Genomic DNA, 16,759 nt, shown 5'->3' with positions numbered 1-16,759 from the left:
AGACTAATAAAAACCTAGGGGTTGACTCAAGGTTTCTAGTGATAGTTGGACGCGTAATCGATCATCTTGAAGATACTAAGTCATATCATTTTAGATTCTAACTAGTGATTTTGTCATATGATCTTAGTTGGCTGTCAAAAATATAACAAAACCTAGGTTATTTGTAGATCAGTAGATATTCTGTCTATAGCTTGGAATAATTTTCTGGAGAAAAACTCATATGTAACAATGGGAGGTCTATGAAACAACTTAAACGACAGAATGCGCTATTTCATCTTGAGCTCAATAAGTATGATTCTAGACACTTAAATGCAGAGTAACGGGCTAGCACCTGCGAGACAGTTTTTAGGACAGTTCACAAACTTTAGTGCCCTCTTGAATAGATTGCCTACATGAGTTTATCTGCATTTTGCACAGACGAATAGCTTCCATCTTACTGATCATTCTATTTACTTAAATATGTTAGTTACCCACCTGTTGATTTGAGTGTTTTTTGATCGATATCTGCTTGGCATTGTATACGCGTCCATATACTGGCTTGTGTTTCAAAATGACTTATAGGAACCAGGTCACCTGAATGTAACGCCTAAACTTTACTCCAGTTGGAAAGCGAGTTCCTTTGTAGTCACATCTTAAATCCTGCAATCTTCTTTATCTGGGCTTCTGTCATTTGACCTTGGCTTAAGATTTACCTTAGTTGTTTAATTTTGCTACTGTATGTGGCCGGGCTGTTGGAATTAAGGTCATGTTCGACTGAGCTCAATGTAACGACGTGGTTCGATCGATGGTTGTCAACATTTGACTGCCTACTGGAAACGATTACTTGAATCCACGGGGATAGATGTTTGATCCCATCTTAGTGGAAATAGTGTCGTTGATTCTCAGGTATAAAATGTGATTACATGTACAACGTCGCAGAAAAGGGAAGACATGTCAATTTGTTGCAGTTTTGCCCTATCATGGGCAGAGATAGACGATCGTGAAACTGCAAAATTATGGCCGAATTCGGTAATAATATATTAGCCTTCTTTACCATAATGATGTACCTGATCCTGAAGTTGTAGATTTGTCATGATGTGGCTATCTATACGATCTCACGTGGAAGTCACACCACTATCTATTATGACTCGTCGTATCGTGACAATCAGCAATATGATGTTCAGCACTTTCGAAGAAAACATTTGGCTGGGGATGGAACAATATACTTAGTGTGAATAGAGATAAGTTACGCAGGATGACGACTCCAGAAAAGCCGAGCCATGTCGTACCGAAGAGTTGTTCCCATTCTCTTGACTACCTCTCCGTGTTAAACGATGAATGTCAATTTTCTCAGTTATCTTGTGTTCATCTTTGAGTATCGTGTGATCATAAGCAATAACACTACAAAAATAACGAGTTGACAAGAGCTTTGGCAGGATCTTCCTTATGACAACAAGGAGTAATCGATTGATGTGCTAAGGTTTCATAGGATTGACTAATTTAATGCAGATAGAACTCTGTAAGCATAACTTAACATATTATATTTGGAATTCCAATTAGTCGCGGGATCTAATGGAACGAAATCACTAAACGGTACAAATGCTACACTCCTTCATAGTGTATCTTCTGTTGAAAGTAAATAGATCATCATTAATATTGACACTTTTCATTGCTATAATGAACAAACACAAATTTACGAGATTTCCTACGATGTGTGCCAATTCAACAAAGTATCATCCTAAACTGTTAGTAGAAAGCTGTGTGATTTTTGAATTTTTGTTATAAGGCAAAAGACCAGTTTGAAATGTTTTGTATCAGTTAGTTGGTGGGTTTTGACCACCGTAATTCAAGAATCCTAAGTACTTGGGGCTAATATATTCCGAGACCGGTTTATTCGTTCCTGGTCAAAAGTGTTTCTCGCACATTACAGATTGTCTGTCAATGCACACAAATGGAAGTAAGTAAATTAGAAATCCGTGTTACTTGTTTGTGCGTAAAATTCTTGCCACGGTGCCTCTGTCAGATCTTTATCAAACAGATTGTCGGTTTACGATTATATTCATGGGTAAAAACACACCCTTCACGTATTCTAACAACAACTTAAGCCCCACATTTTGCCATTAGTGTTGACTGTCATCCAAAGCAGCCTACTTCCTCTTTAGAAGAGCGAATTACCGTCGGTAAGCTTTCATATGCTGAAGTCTACAATGATTTGAAATTCAGATTATCTGTCATTATTCTACTAGTCTTGTCGATAACTAATTATACCTATTATTGAAATAGCAACTGTTAGAATAAGCTACTCAGTAAACAGTACCTTCTCACATGCTCGGGAAATGCCCTAACACGCCAAAGGCGTGTTAATCAGAGGTTTCCTGATGAAATTTCAAAAATCGCTCACACTGACTGATCTGGAGTTTCGAATTTCAATATACCTTTTCCATGTCACTGTGAAACAAATATTACTTCAAAAATGCCGTCCATATACTTAACAGGCAACCAAATGTTCAGAAAAGTTTGTGCAACTGAATCTATCATTTGGGGAACAGATAGCTAAAATAGAATACTAATAACCTGTCCAGGCAAAACGGTGTTCTTGATAAACAGTGAACGGTATTGTCTATAAGGAATTCGAACGGCCAGAAAGCTGGAGTTTAAACAGCCAAGCAACTCACAATATTATAGCTTTACCCAATATCTTGGGTTTAAGTACAACAAAATTTAAGACAAGGGAACAAATGTCAAACAATGCTAGAAACGTGTCCATAAAGCCAGAATTATGGAAGAAGCAATAATGAATCTGACTGAACTGAAAAGAATGGAGATGGATTTGTGGTTGTTGTGTTTGGTCTCCACATATCTATGCGAGGTCTAACCTGACCATATATTATGTTCTTAGCCAAAAAATGAATGACAAGACCTCATGATCACTACATTCTAACGGTGGGAGGGTATTTAGAAAGGGAGTTTCCTCGGTCGCATCGCGAGCACGTGAAAATACACGTTCTATTAATATTTTGGAATGATATTGTAGTAGGGGTTGAGTCGCGGTTGATTATGATCAGCACTGCATAGAAACTACGTGGCAGATGCTAAGTTAGACCCTTCTGAAGGCCAAATATCAGAAGGCAGCCAAAAGTTGTAGTAAGATGCATTTGTTGGCGATGAAACCGTTCAGCCAGACCATTTGATGCTGAGTGGTAGGTGGTAGTATGTATGCGTTCCATACCAAGCAGCCGCGTCAGTGAGGAGAATAATTCTGACTAGAATTGTTGTCTTCGGTCAGTCGTGACAGTCGAGGGACAACCTTATAGCGCCATCCATCATTCTACGAAGAGGTGAGCAACTGTCTCCGCCGTAATCGACGTGATGAGAATGGCTTCGGGTCATCTTGTGAAACAATCGATTCACATGAGTATGTGATCATACCCGCGAGATGGTGGTAATGGTCTCACAATGTCTACGTGAATGTGATCGAAGCGAGTATCAGGCGTAGAGAACTTGCCAATAGGGCAGCTACATACCTGTGCACTTTTCATCGTTGACATGGTGAGCATTGCTTTACCCACATACGGACATCTTTATTCATGGACAGCCAGACGTATCATGCAGCGATGAGGTGTAATGTGGCTGCAATACCTGGATGAAACCGTCCATGCAGGGTATCGAAGACGAGACGACGATAAGCAGAGGGTACGATGGGTCGGGGAAGATCAATATAACTATCATACAGGATGGTACCTAAGCTAGTAGCTAGGAGTGCTTCTCGGCACTGAAGGGATATATAGTGTTGTGCTACTGTGCAGGAGGTATCTGTTGCTTGAGTGGCGGCCATATCAGGGAGATTAGGAACCGGTAAAGTAATTGCATTCACTTGGATACGTGACAGAGCATTGGCAACATAGTTCGACCTGCCTTCAACGTGACGAAGGTATGTCGTGAACTGAGAGATATGGTCCAAATGTCTGCACTTACGTGATGCGTAGCGCTTAGACTTGATATGCAGATCATACTTTAAAGGTTTGTGGTCGGTGAATAAGATGAAATCGCGACCTCCTATTGCGTGTCGGGAATGTTTGATTGCACAGTAGGCTGCTAGCAGTTCTCGATTAAATGAGCTATATATCGTCTTCATGGGAGTGAGGCGTCGTGAAAAAAATTCATGAGGTTGTCAACTTCCGGAGATATTCTGTTCCATAACGGCTCCTATGGCGAAATCCGATGCACCAACCGCTATGCTAAGCGTTGCTGATGGGTCAGACTGAGCGAGGAGTGTGGCTTGAGCTAGAGCTGTTTTCATCTCTGAAAATGCAGTACATGCGGCTTCGTTCAATTCCAATTTGTGTGGATTACCGCGAAGCAAGTCGGTTAATGGTCGTAACCGTTCTGTCGCGGGTGGGATGAAACGTCGATAGAAGTTTACCAAACCAAGAAATGCCTTCTGTTCTTTGAGTGTGGGAGGTCAGGTGTATTCCATTATTGCACGTACTTTGTCCTCACAGGGTAAAATACCCTCTTCATTAATTATGTGACCTAAGAATTTTATTTCCAGTTTTTCAAGTTCACACTTGTTTGGGTTGACTGTTATTCTATTATCCGAACGGCGCTGTAATAGGAGTGTTAGACGCTGATAATATTCGTCTACGTTTTATGATGCGATTAGCAGACAATTAATATAGATGTGAACAAAATCTAAGTATCGTACTATGCTATCTATAAACCTTCAGAAATTTTGAGCAGCATTCTGTATTCCAAACGGCGTTCGTAGGAACTCAAACAGACCGAAAGGAGTCGTGATAGCGGTTTTCTCGATGTCTTCAAGAGGTACTTGGATCTGATGATGTACTCGTACCAGATCGATCTTAGAAAAAATAATCCTGCCTTTGAGTGATGCCGTGATGTTGTGTATATGGGGGTGGGGTAGCTATCAAAACGTGTAGCTACGTTTAAAGCTCGGCAGTCACCGCATGGTCTCCAACTAACCGCGTCCTTTTTGCGAACCATGTGGAGAGGTGAGGCCAAGGGACTGTGAGAAGGACGGATAATGCCAGTAGCTAGTAAAACGTCGAAATCACGTTTGGCGAAAGCTAATCTGTCCGATGCCAGTCGGTGAGTTTTTGCCGTGATTGGAGGTTCGCGGTTGACTATGTGCTGTACCACACGTTTGGTCGCCCAAGGGATCTCCTCGAGAGGTTTAGTTAATTGGCTGAATTTCTGAAATAAAGCGTGGAATACATCGATACGCGGAGGGAATACATCTGAGATTCGGTACGCGTTTGCTTGAGCTTTAAAGCCCACGAATTTGCCGTTCGACGAACTATCGATTAGCTGCAGCCTATGTGAATCCACTAGCAATTTATAATGCTGTAGGAAATCGATACTGAGTATGGTTGCGTGAACATCGGCAATAATGAACGTCCACAGATACTTTTGTCGGTTGCTCAGGTTGACCGTAAGCTGTCGCATGCCATATGTAGGAGTGACTGAGCAATTCACAGCGCGTAGTCGGAGCATCGTAGCTTGAGACTTACTGTTACCAATAGGTATGACAGAAACTTTGGCACCTGTGTCCATTAGGTATCTAGCGTTAGTGCGATAGTCGTGCACGTGAAATAGGCGGCCAATTTGAGGTGAGGGGTCAGCGAGTACGGCCTCACTCACTCTCCGGCTCGGGGAGTTTCCCTCTTTGTATAAGCGGGGGGCTCGACAATGGCAGGCACCGGACCAAAAGATACGGTGCAAATATCCTAAACCAGTACTCGCTTCCGAAGCTGCCTTTTGGCGTGGTTTGGAAGATGCCCACCTAGAGCGATTAGTTACGGCCTTATGTGACCACGACCTGGCTCGGAGAACGTAAGGTTCTGGTATGCTGGAGCGATCTCGGAAATTGAGACGGGTATGAATACAGTCATTCTTATAACCTTGAGCCAGAAGGCGACTAGCGTCGATGCCTACGTTTGAACATGACGTTGAGGTAACTGTGTAGTTGTCTCGAGTGCTAGTCCTTGCCAATACCTTATCAGCTATGAGGGTCACCTGGTTAAATGCTGTATCATCGAGCAGGGCCGTAATCGTGGGTTGTATATGTGCTGCCACAGATTCCAGCCATAATTCCCGTACCATTTCGGAGCAGACTGTCGTGGGCTTTGAGAGAGATTGCAGGAGCATGAGGTGATGGCTCGGTTCAGCGTCACCCAGGGGGTGACGTGCTAATAATGTCCTCAAGCGTTCCTTCCTCGATGAGATAAAATGTCTGAGGATCGCCTCCTTGAGACGATCGTGGGGTTGAGGACAACTTCACGAACAGCAGCATTGGATCTCCTGGTAAAGTTTCCAGAGCGTAAGCGTATTTCTACAGTTGGTTCGTTATGCGGCGGATCTCGAATTCAAACTTCAGTGCTGCGAACCAAACTTATGGATATTGGGGAATAAAAGAGACAGGTCTGAAATTGATAACCTGTACTTCGGAGTCTATTATATTAATGTTACTCTTATCGTTATCTACCATTTCGAGTTGTTGTCAGGATATTATATATTGAGAGGTATCAATATGAAAATGTGCAACAAATGTGGATAGATAGATAATAGACTCACCGTAATTGGCTTCTTTGGGAGATTCTCCAGCTGTTGAGGCCTGTTCGAAGTTGTCGCTCACCAAATGTAGTGGGCGTCGATTTGCGGTCGATTATGATCACCACTACAGGAAAACTATGTGCCAGTAGCTTGGTTAGATCATTCCGAAGGCCAAATATCAGAAGGCAGTTGCAGTTTGTAGTGAGATGTATTTGCTAGAGACCTCGTGGTATCGAAATAATACCGGGATATTGCCAAAATTCACAAGAGAGACTGCTGAGCGTACAAGAGTTCGTGCAAAATCACAAACAACCGGCTGTTATATAAGCTAAGAAATGTCGGGGTTGGAGGGAACTTAATGATGTGGATAAGACTTCCTCTTGGGCTCCAACAAAGAGCACGGGTGGACTCAAAATTATCTAGCTGGGAAACTGTGCTTAGTGGAGTCCCCCAGGATACAGTTTTGGGGCGTTACTCCTCTTATATGTAAATGACCTTCCTCATCTACCATCATCGGTCTCGCTATATACTGACGATGTCAAGACATGGAGAGTGATAAGAAGTAAGGGTGACAGATCAGAACTTCGAAATGACCTGAATGGCCTCAAACCTTGCAGTTGCCGATAAATACTAACAAAAGTATTGTGATGCATAATGGTCATCAAGGCACTGATATTGTTATAATTTTATTTTTTGCTATATAAACGACCCAGCTATTCCTATTGCTTAGTATTCTTATACAATGACACTCGACAAGACCCCAAAATCAGAACACGTTGAACAGGAATGAAATTGTATTCAAAATAATAATGGTATGTGAACAGCAATCAACAATCAATAGTTTAAATATCGTTCATATATTTATAGTATATGCATAAGAAGCTTATAGATTTTTCTGCAATAATATGCCCGGGCTGATCGGTTAAAAATTAACCAATCAGCGCACAGCAACACCATCATGCATAAAACATGCTTAATCCAATCTATATCCCACTAACAGATATATACATGATGAATTACATTGAGCTTCCTGTTGTCCAGACACACAACGACTTGAGAGTAATCGTTAGACAAGACTTGAAAACTACTGCACACCACGGTGCAATAGCCGCCAAAGGTTTTAGAACCTTATGTTCAATACGTAGGGCTTTCAGTCGTGTCGACGCTAAAACGTTTTTGACTTTGTATACAGTATTCGTGCGTCCTAAACTTGAGTGCTGAATACAAGCGGCTGGCCCCTGCTTAAAAAAGACAGAGAACACTCCAAAAATTTTCACAAGCCAAGAGCAAATTACATGTCAGCTGACTATCGGCTTTCCCATTTAATAATCAATGAATGGAATTCATTACCCCAACACGTGATCGAAGCTCGATCAGTCGACTCTTTCAAAAGAAAGTTGGATCAACTGAGAGATCATCGTTGCGAGGATGTTATAACGTATACCCTCTTAATATATAAACGTCCAATTAGAGAGGTAGTGGATTTTACTGATCGGCGCAATGATACTTGAAATCGTACGAGCAGTCTTGATTACTACTCGGTCCTGCTATACGCCTAGCCCAGCCAGTTAAGTCCAGAACACAAATAACAGCCTCGGCAATATGAATCATTATTCACAAGCATACTGGGTTTATATACTAACCAAACAGACCACATTATACCAAAAAATAGAAAAATAACATTTGTACAATAATTGACCAATGTGGCTGTGGATAGGGGGAAAGTAATCAATAATAATAGTTCAAAGGTCAAAATAAAGGTTATGATAAGAGGAACACGAATACGATTAAGTCAGTTATTTAACAATTATACAATAGGGAATAGGCATATTACATTTGTCCATAAATAGACCTCAGATTTACCATTCATAATTCGCCAGGGGATATAACACAGGACTAACATAGGCCAGCAAGCCTCCTGTTCTTTCCAAACTGAGAATGAAACTGATAACTATGAGAATTTTAGAACAAAGTTTAGCAAATTCTTATAACTTATCTAATATTCAAATATAGATATTTATCAAAACTAACCCACATTCCTCATATCCTAATGACAATAATCCTCATTATAGTTGGATTTAAAGAGGGTTTAAAAAACATAATTTATTCGATATAGATATTATTACTGTAAAAAAGTTTGAAGGAAATATTTAGTGTGTGGGGAAATCAATATTAGATAAAAATAACTAATCTATGCATTAAAGAGACTACTTATAAGTTAAAAATGATTCACAGCAAATAATGTTTAGTACAAAATAATGCTTTTGTTTTCTTCTAATCATTACAAAAGTTTGTATAAAATATAATATACTACTGTTTTTGACTAAAAAGCCACTGGTAATTTTTTTTGTTCATTTAACTTTATTGGAAAGAACACGGAAAACATTTAGCATATGGATCTTCAAAATTACTTGTATCATCATAATCATTAGTTCTTTGTTTGTTTGTACTAGATTTAGAATATTTTGCAAAACATGAATATCTACATAATCCCAAATGTAATAGAGCAGAAACAATGTAACATACACCCGCTACAAGAAATAAATGATCTTTTTGGCTAGTGTACTCAACTATGGTAACTTTGGAAAAAAGATAAACAAGAAAAAAAGAAAAGATTTTTGTGAGTGAATCAATAATGTTTATAAAGTGTGGGTGAAATATAAGTACTATTTTCTAGTGGCTATGATTGGCTACGTTATATATGCTTTTTAACCTAATTAGTTTACGTTGGACGACTAATGTACTATAGACTTTGCAGTATTTTTTGGAAAAAAGCAAGCATGAAATGAGAAACTGGATCGGAAACAACATCTGATCTGATGAAATTATGAGCCAAGTATAAATCACTTCATATATGTAAGTATTCTCAGTTTGGGTAGTCCTCAAATGTTGGTTCTTGTCATTCTGAAGCAGACTCACCATGCTAATGGATAATGGCTATAAAGATTTATTTGTTAAGATACTCCTGCCGATCGCTTCAAAGCAACTAACATATAAAAAGCGCACTGTAATATCGAACCACCTAAACTAGTGTTCGAATTGCAATCTGATCGATACAGTTCAACCAACATTACATCACTTTACAGGTTGTCGCTACTAAACGATAGATTAGTGAGGATATACATAAGAAAATAAAATAAAATAAAAATAATCGTTGAGAAGCTAGTTCAAGTTACTTTGGGAGTCTGAGAGTATGTGTAGTGCAATAATGAAAAGGATACTTGGGAAATCAATGTGAAGGTTCCGAGGAAAATATCACTCATCCATTTTGGATTATTATTGGGTTGAAAAGTGGTCTTTTGTGATGGATCAGTTATATGAAAACGAATTTAACTATGAGCTGAGATAACGTGATGAATCATTTGAAAGCTGAAAGTAATAGATAGGTTTTTCGGACTAGTGTTGGAACTCCCAACACTGACTACTTTCTTAATGTGGGTGGTAAGTGCTAGGAAGCAGAATCACACACTTGAGTGTGAGAGTGAATAAGTACCAGTTACATTTAATTATGACCAAATGAATTTAGAGGCAACATCAGGCAGAGAATGTAAACCATTGAGTTTCAATCTGGCATTTAAAAATAATCTTCTCTTCCTACAATTTATTCCCCATAATATAGTACAGTTGAAACCCAATATATTTAGAAAATCTATTGAAACCGAATGAAGGTCAAACACTGTGAATGTTTAGATAACACAGCTTGTGGAGTATATATTAAGTGATAAATAAGGTTGGAGTCCCAACTTTATTCATACCCATCAAAGATACATATTAGAATCTCTTTCCATTGTTTAAAACTTTGAGAGAATAGATTGGGATGACTGTTTCATTTGTAAATCAAGAATGAGAATAAAACAAGAGAGTTATTTGATTAAAATACAGTGTACTTACTTGCCACAGTAGGTCCAATCATTGAAAAAATACCTTTTAATAAATTCAAGTTACTAAAACTCGCTGTCAGATGCTCAAGTCCACTGAAACGTACTAAAAGTATTGGAATAAGTGGGATAGGTATTCCTAGATAAAAAGATTAAAATATATATTCATAAAAATCCGTCCGTTCTTTTTATAATTAGAAAATATGTCCCTTCTGATTCAGCTCAAAAGTATTAAAAATGGTTCAGCATAAATTAAGGATACTAAAAGTAGTGAGCAAAACAATTGATTGTTCTCTTGAACAAGATTGTCAAAACTTATTTACTACTGTTTGGTGGTTGAAGGAGATAGATATGAAAACCTGAACCTAAGTCTCACACTAGTCAATAATCGTCAGTGATGTGCATTTTTAATCTTAAGCAGATTTATGTTCCTTATGGAATTAGGACCTGCGTCATCCAGTATCACAGTCTTAGACATTATTAATGAGGCACATGGACTTCTACTAGCATCATGTAGAGCTGAGATAATTATAATGATTCATCATCATGATTTCATTATGATTGAAGGGGTTAAAAGTGAAAGATAACTGAATCTAAATTCACGTTTCGAGCTTGTAAGTACTGTAACTAGTTAATTTTCTAAATCTCTCGTTAAGTACAGTTGACATGTGTTAACACTATTTTGTAACCCTTTAATCTGACTCCAATTAGACCTCATGATGATATTATCGAAATATACATCCTAACTACCTTCATCACATAATTATCGACTTGATTCGCGTTAGTGAATAACGGAATAAAATAAGTCAAACACGCGAATGAATACTGAATACATATATTTCGTACACTCGTTGATCCAGACAGACATTCAGAATAAAAAGCCGGTAAGCGAAGAAGAGGAGTGAGTGAACCAACTTGACAAAACTAAGCAACAGACTTGTTATGAGTAGGGTAAGCAATACATACACGCTCATATAAAAAACAGTTAAGGCTAAAAAGAGAACAATTGACAAGGTCAAAATGCGACTCAAGAAGAATAAATAAACTAGCCTGTCTGGAAGCTAGAATAAACCATGTGAGCCTGATATTGTACCAAACTAAATTATAAGTATCTACCAGGCTTAAATGTGAGGGTGGAAGACCAATATAAACTACTAATGTTTTACTAAGGTAAGTCCGATTATGTAACACATTTCGAAGTATAGATACATATGAGTGAATATTTATTTTGTTGCATGCTAAATACCGTTATTTAAGGAATATATATACAAATAACATATTATGATACAACTGTTTTTTAGGTTATGACTAGTCCTGTCCTACAGAACAAATCCTTTTATTTTATCTACGTGTGCGTATTAACATCAGTTAAAATGCTGTCGTTCATATATCGTTAGGTCACACCAAACGAAAATATATCACATAGTGTAGGATTGCTACCCCTTTGGGTGCAAAAACCATGCCAGTATTGATTAGTATGTTTTGTTTTCAACTGATATTCTTCAGTTACTACGATTAGTTTTTAACATAGCAGTCTTATATAGTATTTTGATGATCAATCGTTTTCACACTAAAACACATGTTTAAATACATGATTGGTTCTTCAACACTATTTATGTCGTATAAGTTGGAAATTAACTATGGAATTCTATCAAAATTTATTCCTATTTTGGAATCGTAGTTGAACTTAGTGCTCAATCAACCTAAAAGATAGTAACATTTACATGAAAATGCTTTTTTGTTTGTTATAATCAAATCTATTAACGGCTATTCTGAAGTTTAAGAAATGACAATGAATACTTATGACTCAGGTTGTTTTTTCGGTAGGTGATGGGTTCTTTTAGGTAACTGATTTGGTTGTAAAGCTATCACTGTCGTTCTGGAGTATCACACATTAATGTCATGAAAGTATATTGTAATTATCTAGTATGGAACAGAAATATTTTCGTCGTATAGACAGGTTGATAAGATATTCATAAGATATGACGCGTGTACATTTTTCTGACGCCTAAGTTTTTAAGGTAACAAGGACAGTAATCGGTAATGTAAAAATGTTTATCACTTCACTCAATAGTGTCCTCTTTCTGTAGTAACAAAGATAAGAGTTTCTGAATATCACTCATTTATTTTCATATGCTGTCAGCACATCTAAGATACGTTGATAAATTAATTAAGTTATTTTCATGCTATCTTAGTGACTTTGTGATGAAACGTAAAATAATTTGGTGAACAGCTAGTTTCTGTAATGAACTTGTAAGAGTTTAAATTATTAAGTTGCTTATATTAAGAACAGAGTTTTGATTATTCTTAGTTAGTATATATTCATCTTCTACAAATTGCTTCAATATGATCATACGTTTCTTAGAGTAAATGAATTTTGGCTATCGGCAGAATCCAGGACGGTGATTTTGCTTTGTTTAAGACTTTTCAGCTTGATATACCTGTATCTCAGTGTCGATGTTTACACTAGAACTTCAACATATCACTTATCGCTTCAAACGTCAACGCGTTATCAATTTAACTACTAACTTCAAACAGTTCCTAACTTGTTTAACGGATATTAACTTACTTTTAAGGGTACATATTTACCTAAAAAATGGTAAGTTTGGCTCCTAATTTGGATATAAGTACTAAGATTAAGACATATCTAGTTGACGAGCAATAAACAGGAAAAAATGATGGCCTTGGATCTCAATACTGATGACAATCCATCTATTCTGAAAAAAACAATCTAATAACCATTTATATTTCGATTCAGTTTAAATAAATAAACCCCAAGTTGAAATAGGAAAAAAGTTAACCACCATAGGATCTATAGTCTATTTTCTAATGTACAATATTTCAAATATACACTTACCACTACATAGGCCATAAATGCTGGCATATATAGAATACCACGCAAATGTATGTGGAATTATAAAAACGAGAAATACATGTGCTAGCCCACCACCAAAAGTTGCTAGTCCACTTAAATATACTGAATCTAAATGGAAAACATTTGACATAATACCAGATGTTATTCGACCAAGTGTGTGGAATATACCTGTATATATGTATATAAAACATTAACAAAGTATAAATGATTAAAACTAAGCAAATTTGTATCTGAGGAAATTACGTATTGATCATTTAATTTACATTTGAATATAAAATTTAAGCATCACAAAAATCTACGTAAAATGATTTTCATTATGTTGTGAAAAAATTGAAAATTAAACGATAAAGACATTGGGAAGGTAGTATGATAACTTGCTTACCACATGATCATTATGTATCTATTGTGATAAAAAGTAAATAAATTTTGCTTTGACCCTTTACAAACAATGAAAGAAGATAGACACTAACACGTTGAGAAGTTAGTTGCTCAAAAAAAGAATAGTTAACATGGTTTAGACAGTTAAATATGTATTTAACGACTGAGCTACTACTATGAGGAGAGCTATATCAATCGTTATAGTAGGTGACTTGACCAAAATCTCCCTTTGTCATTTGAAAATGTTCGTGCAAACTCAGTAAAGAGTTCCATTTTATCATATTTAGCATAAACATTAGTAGGGAACTTTCGTTGATACATTTAATGGTCGTCAGTAAAGTAAAAATAAATATAAGCCAATTTAGTTTATATAATGTTATAGGACATTTTAAACTTTAAGGGATGTGGCTAATCGAGAACGTGTAAATATAAAAGTTGATAATCGGTCAATAATCTACTTTATGGTTTGCTACTCTACACATTAAACATACCCCTTATAAATATGTACCAAATAAAGTGGTCTGTAATGATAGTATTTCTGATTAACAGTCATAAGTAATGCATTATGGCAAGCATATGACAATTTTACATTATATACTGATATTGTCTTGTTCTATTCGATATATTCAATAGGACACACAATGCTGGTCGATATGTTTGTGCATTACACTTAATGACTACAACTCTTAATTATTGTACTAGTTGAATTGTTTTTTATGTTTAGAAACAGATAACTTTTAAAGTCAAGTTGTCTATGTTCGACTATGGCTTTCACATAGACTCTGGGTCGTCAGTATCGCGTTTACGGTTCCGGTAGAATATCTGTAGGACAAATTAAGTTATACATTGGCTCTAAACAACTGAGTTTTTACCTAAATCCAAATAGACTTTCTTTTCAAGACTTTAAGAAAAGTAAATAAGACTTAAATGATCTCATAAAATGAAAAAAAAGACACTTACTTAATATCATAACGACTAAAACTGCACTATCTTGTTCCATTCCATAACTAACTGTATAATCAATTAAATAGACAAACGGAATAAAATATGCCAGCTGACTTGTAATACCAATACCGACTAAATATAAAAATGATGGTTCTGTGAATAAGCCTAAATCGAATAATTTTATTATTCCGTATCCGAATAATCCTAGATTTTGTGTAATTGTATTCATTTTAGATGTTAGTGTGTAGAACTCTGTGCTGTTTTCTGTATTATTAGTAGTCAGTAGGTTTTCTTCCGGAATACTTGTTTCAATAATACTGGATTTAAGATATATATCATTATTAGATGATTTATGTATCGAATTATCCAAAGAATGAAATTCTTTATGGTTTTGTTCTTGATGCTGCTGATTCAATGATGAAGAAATATTACTATCAATTAACTCATTAATTTGATTTTTATTCACTGTTTCAGAAGAAATTAAAGATGATTTAGATTTTATTGGATACTTTGAATATGCCCTTAAAGAATCTGTAGATTTTTTGTATCCATTAAAAGGTTGAGTAATTTTAGGATTTAAATTTGTTAAACTCGCTGAATAAAATGCATCTGGTTTGTCGAAAAGGGTATATATTTGACTGGGAAACTTTCTTCGTCTAGAGTTTCTCGTCGATGATAAATTATAACTTGAATGGATATAACCATGTGTAGCCGCAACTGTTGCCTGTGTTGTTTGGTTTGGAAATTTGTTATAATTTTGTTTCTGTTGTTGATTAGACTGAGCAGGCTGACATAATTGACTTTGATTATGAATGTATGATGAAGGTTGTCTCTTGAATCCTAGACTTGATTTCCATAACCTTGAACCAATCATAGACTCTGCATCTTCTGCATCGTTGTCAGTTTCCGACAAATCTGTTGGTCCTATTTGATGGTAAACGATTATTTTAAATTAATATCAGCTTTATGATAATAAACTACCATTTAAAAATCTGGAATCATCTTATTATAAAAAGAAAATGAGTATATAATTAATCATATAATATTCAAATTATCTGCCAAATTCATTACATTAATTCCCAATCATAATCCAATACTTCATATATAAAAATAAATCATTAACATAAATGAAAAGTGAATATTTATCTGTGATTAAAAACATGAACACTTATTAATATGCAGTGACAATTCCTCAAGATAATGAAATCTTACATTATGTAAACAATAGATACTAAACTATATATGTGAACATTCCAGATAACATAATCTGTACGTAGAACTTTTGTCATTGGTATCTCGAATATGACATTTAAAAACTTGAAATAAATACAACCTTCCTCATGGGAGAAAGACATATTTAATCATTCGTGATATGATAGACAAGAATTAAATTCTGATGTTTGGATTCTAAAATCACTAGATGGTGAGTGATCAATAAAACTCACATGTTTCAGTTGAGTTTTAGTAATGTTTGTTTTCAATGTTAAATGATTTATATGCATGATTTGCTACACAAACATGCCGAACTAACTATATCAAGTTTTCGGTGAACTCTGAAAAGAACATACAGGGTAATTCGCCATATACTGAAAGTAGTTTATGGAAATAGCAAGTGAAGCAAACGTTTCTAAAGGTGACCGTCGATCTCTTATGTTGAAAAACATGTGAAACTAGATAATTACAGAAACTATATTAAAGAGAGAATATGAATCAGATAAATTGCTTAACACCTTTGATAATAGCTACCCATTGGTTTAATTTACATCCAAGTCATATTTAAACTAAGAGATCAGCAGTTAATTTACTGGATACCTACATGAAACTCAAAATCCGATTATTTTCAAGTTTGGATTTCGTTAGGCACAAATAAGGGATCTCATTCCTTTACTGTTTTCATGGATTAAAAAGATGTCTACACGAAATAGTTAAGAAAGAACTTCGGAAGGATTCTCATGAAGAATGAATGGGCTCAGGTCTCGTAGACTTAAATTGAATAGTAAAGCTGATTACAAAACAAATTCATGTAGCACTAAGAAGGTTTTCAAAAGTTAAGAAACACTTAATTTTTAGTAAAATATTCTCTAAGTTAGATCATCTGACGCACCATGGTAGACATTAAATAATTTTGGTG

At 36.1% G+C, this 16,759-nt stretch overlaps 1 protein-coding gene across 1 annotated transcript in view; it reads right to left on the bottom strand.

The window, feature by feature from the left end:
- Window positions 1–8,913: 8,913 nt before the first annotated feature.
- Smp_150090 (putative monocarboxylate transporter) overlaps window positions 8,914–16,759 on the bottom strand; it is a gene marked incomplete at both ends in the record, with an annotated part of 24,388 nt that continues 16,542 nt past the window's right edge. Inside the window, 4 exons of the mRNA XM_018796538.1 lie at window positions 8,914–9,131; window positions 10,444–10,569; window positions 13,288–13,473; window positions 14,644–15,552. Coding sequence (XP_018651670.1) covers window positions 8,914–9,131; window positions 10,444–10,569; window positions 13,288–13,473; window positions 14,644–15,552 — 1,439 coding nt within the window. The remainder of the gene's footprint in view (window positions 9,132–10,443; window positions 10,570–13,287; window positions 13,474–14,643; window positions 15,553–16,759) is intronic.

Source organism: Schistosoma mansoni, chromosome 4, assembly GCF_000237925.1.
Source record: "Schistosoma mansoni strain Puerto Rico chromosome 4, complete genome".
Lineage (NCBI taxonomy): Eukaryota > Metazoa > Platyhelminthes > Trematoda > Strigeidida > Schistosomatidae > Schistosoma > Schistosoma mansoni.
This window is presented reverse-complemented; position numbering and strand designations above follow the sequence as displayed.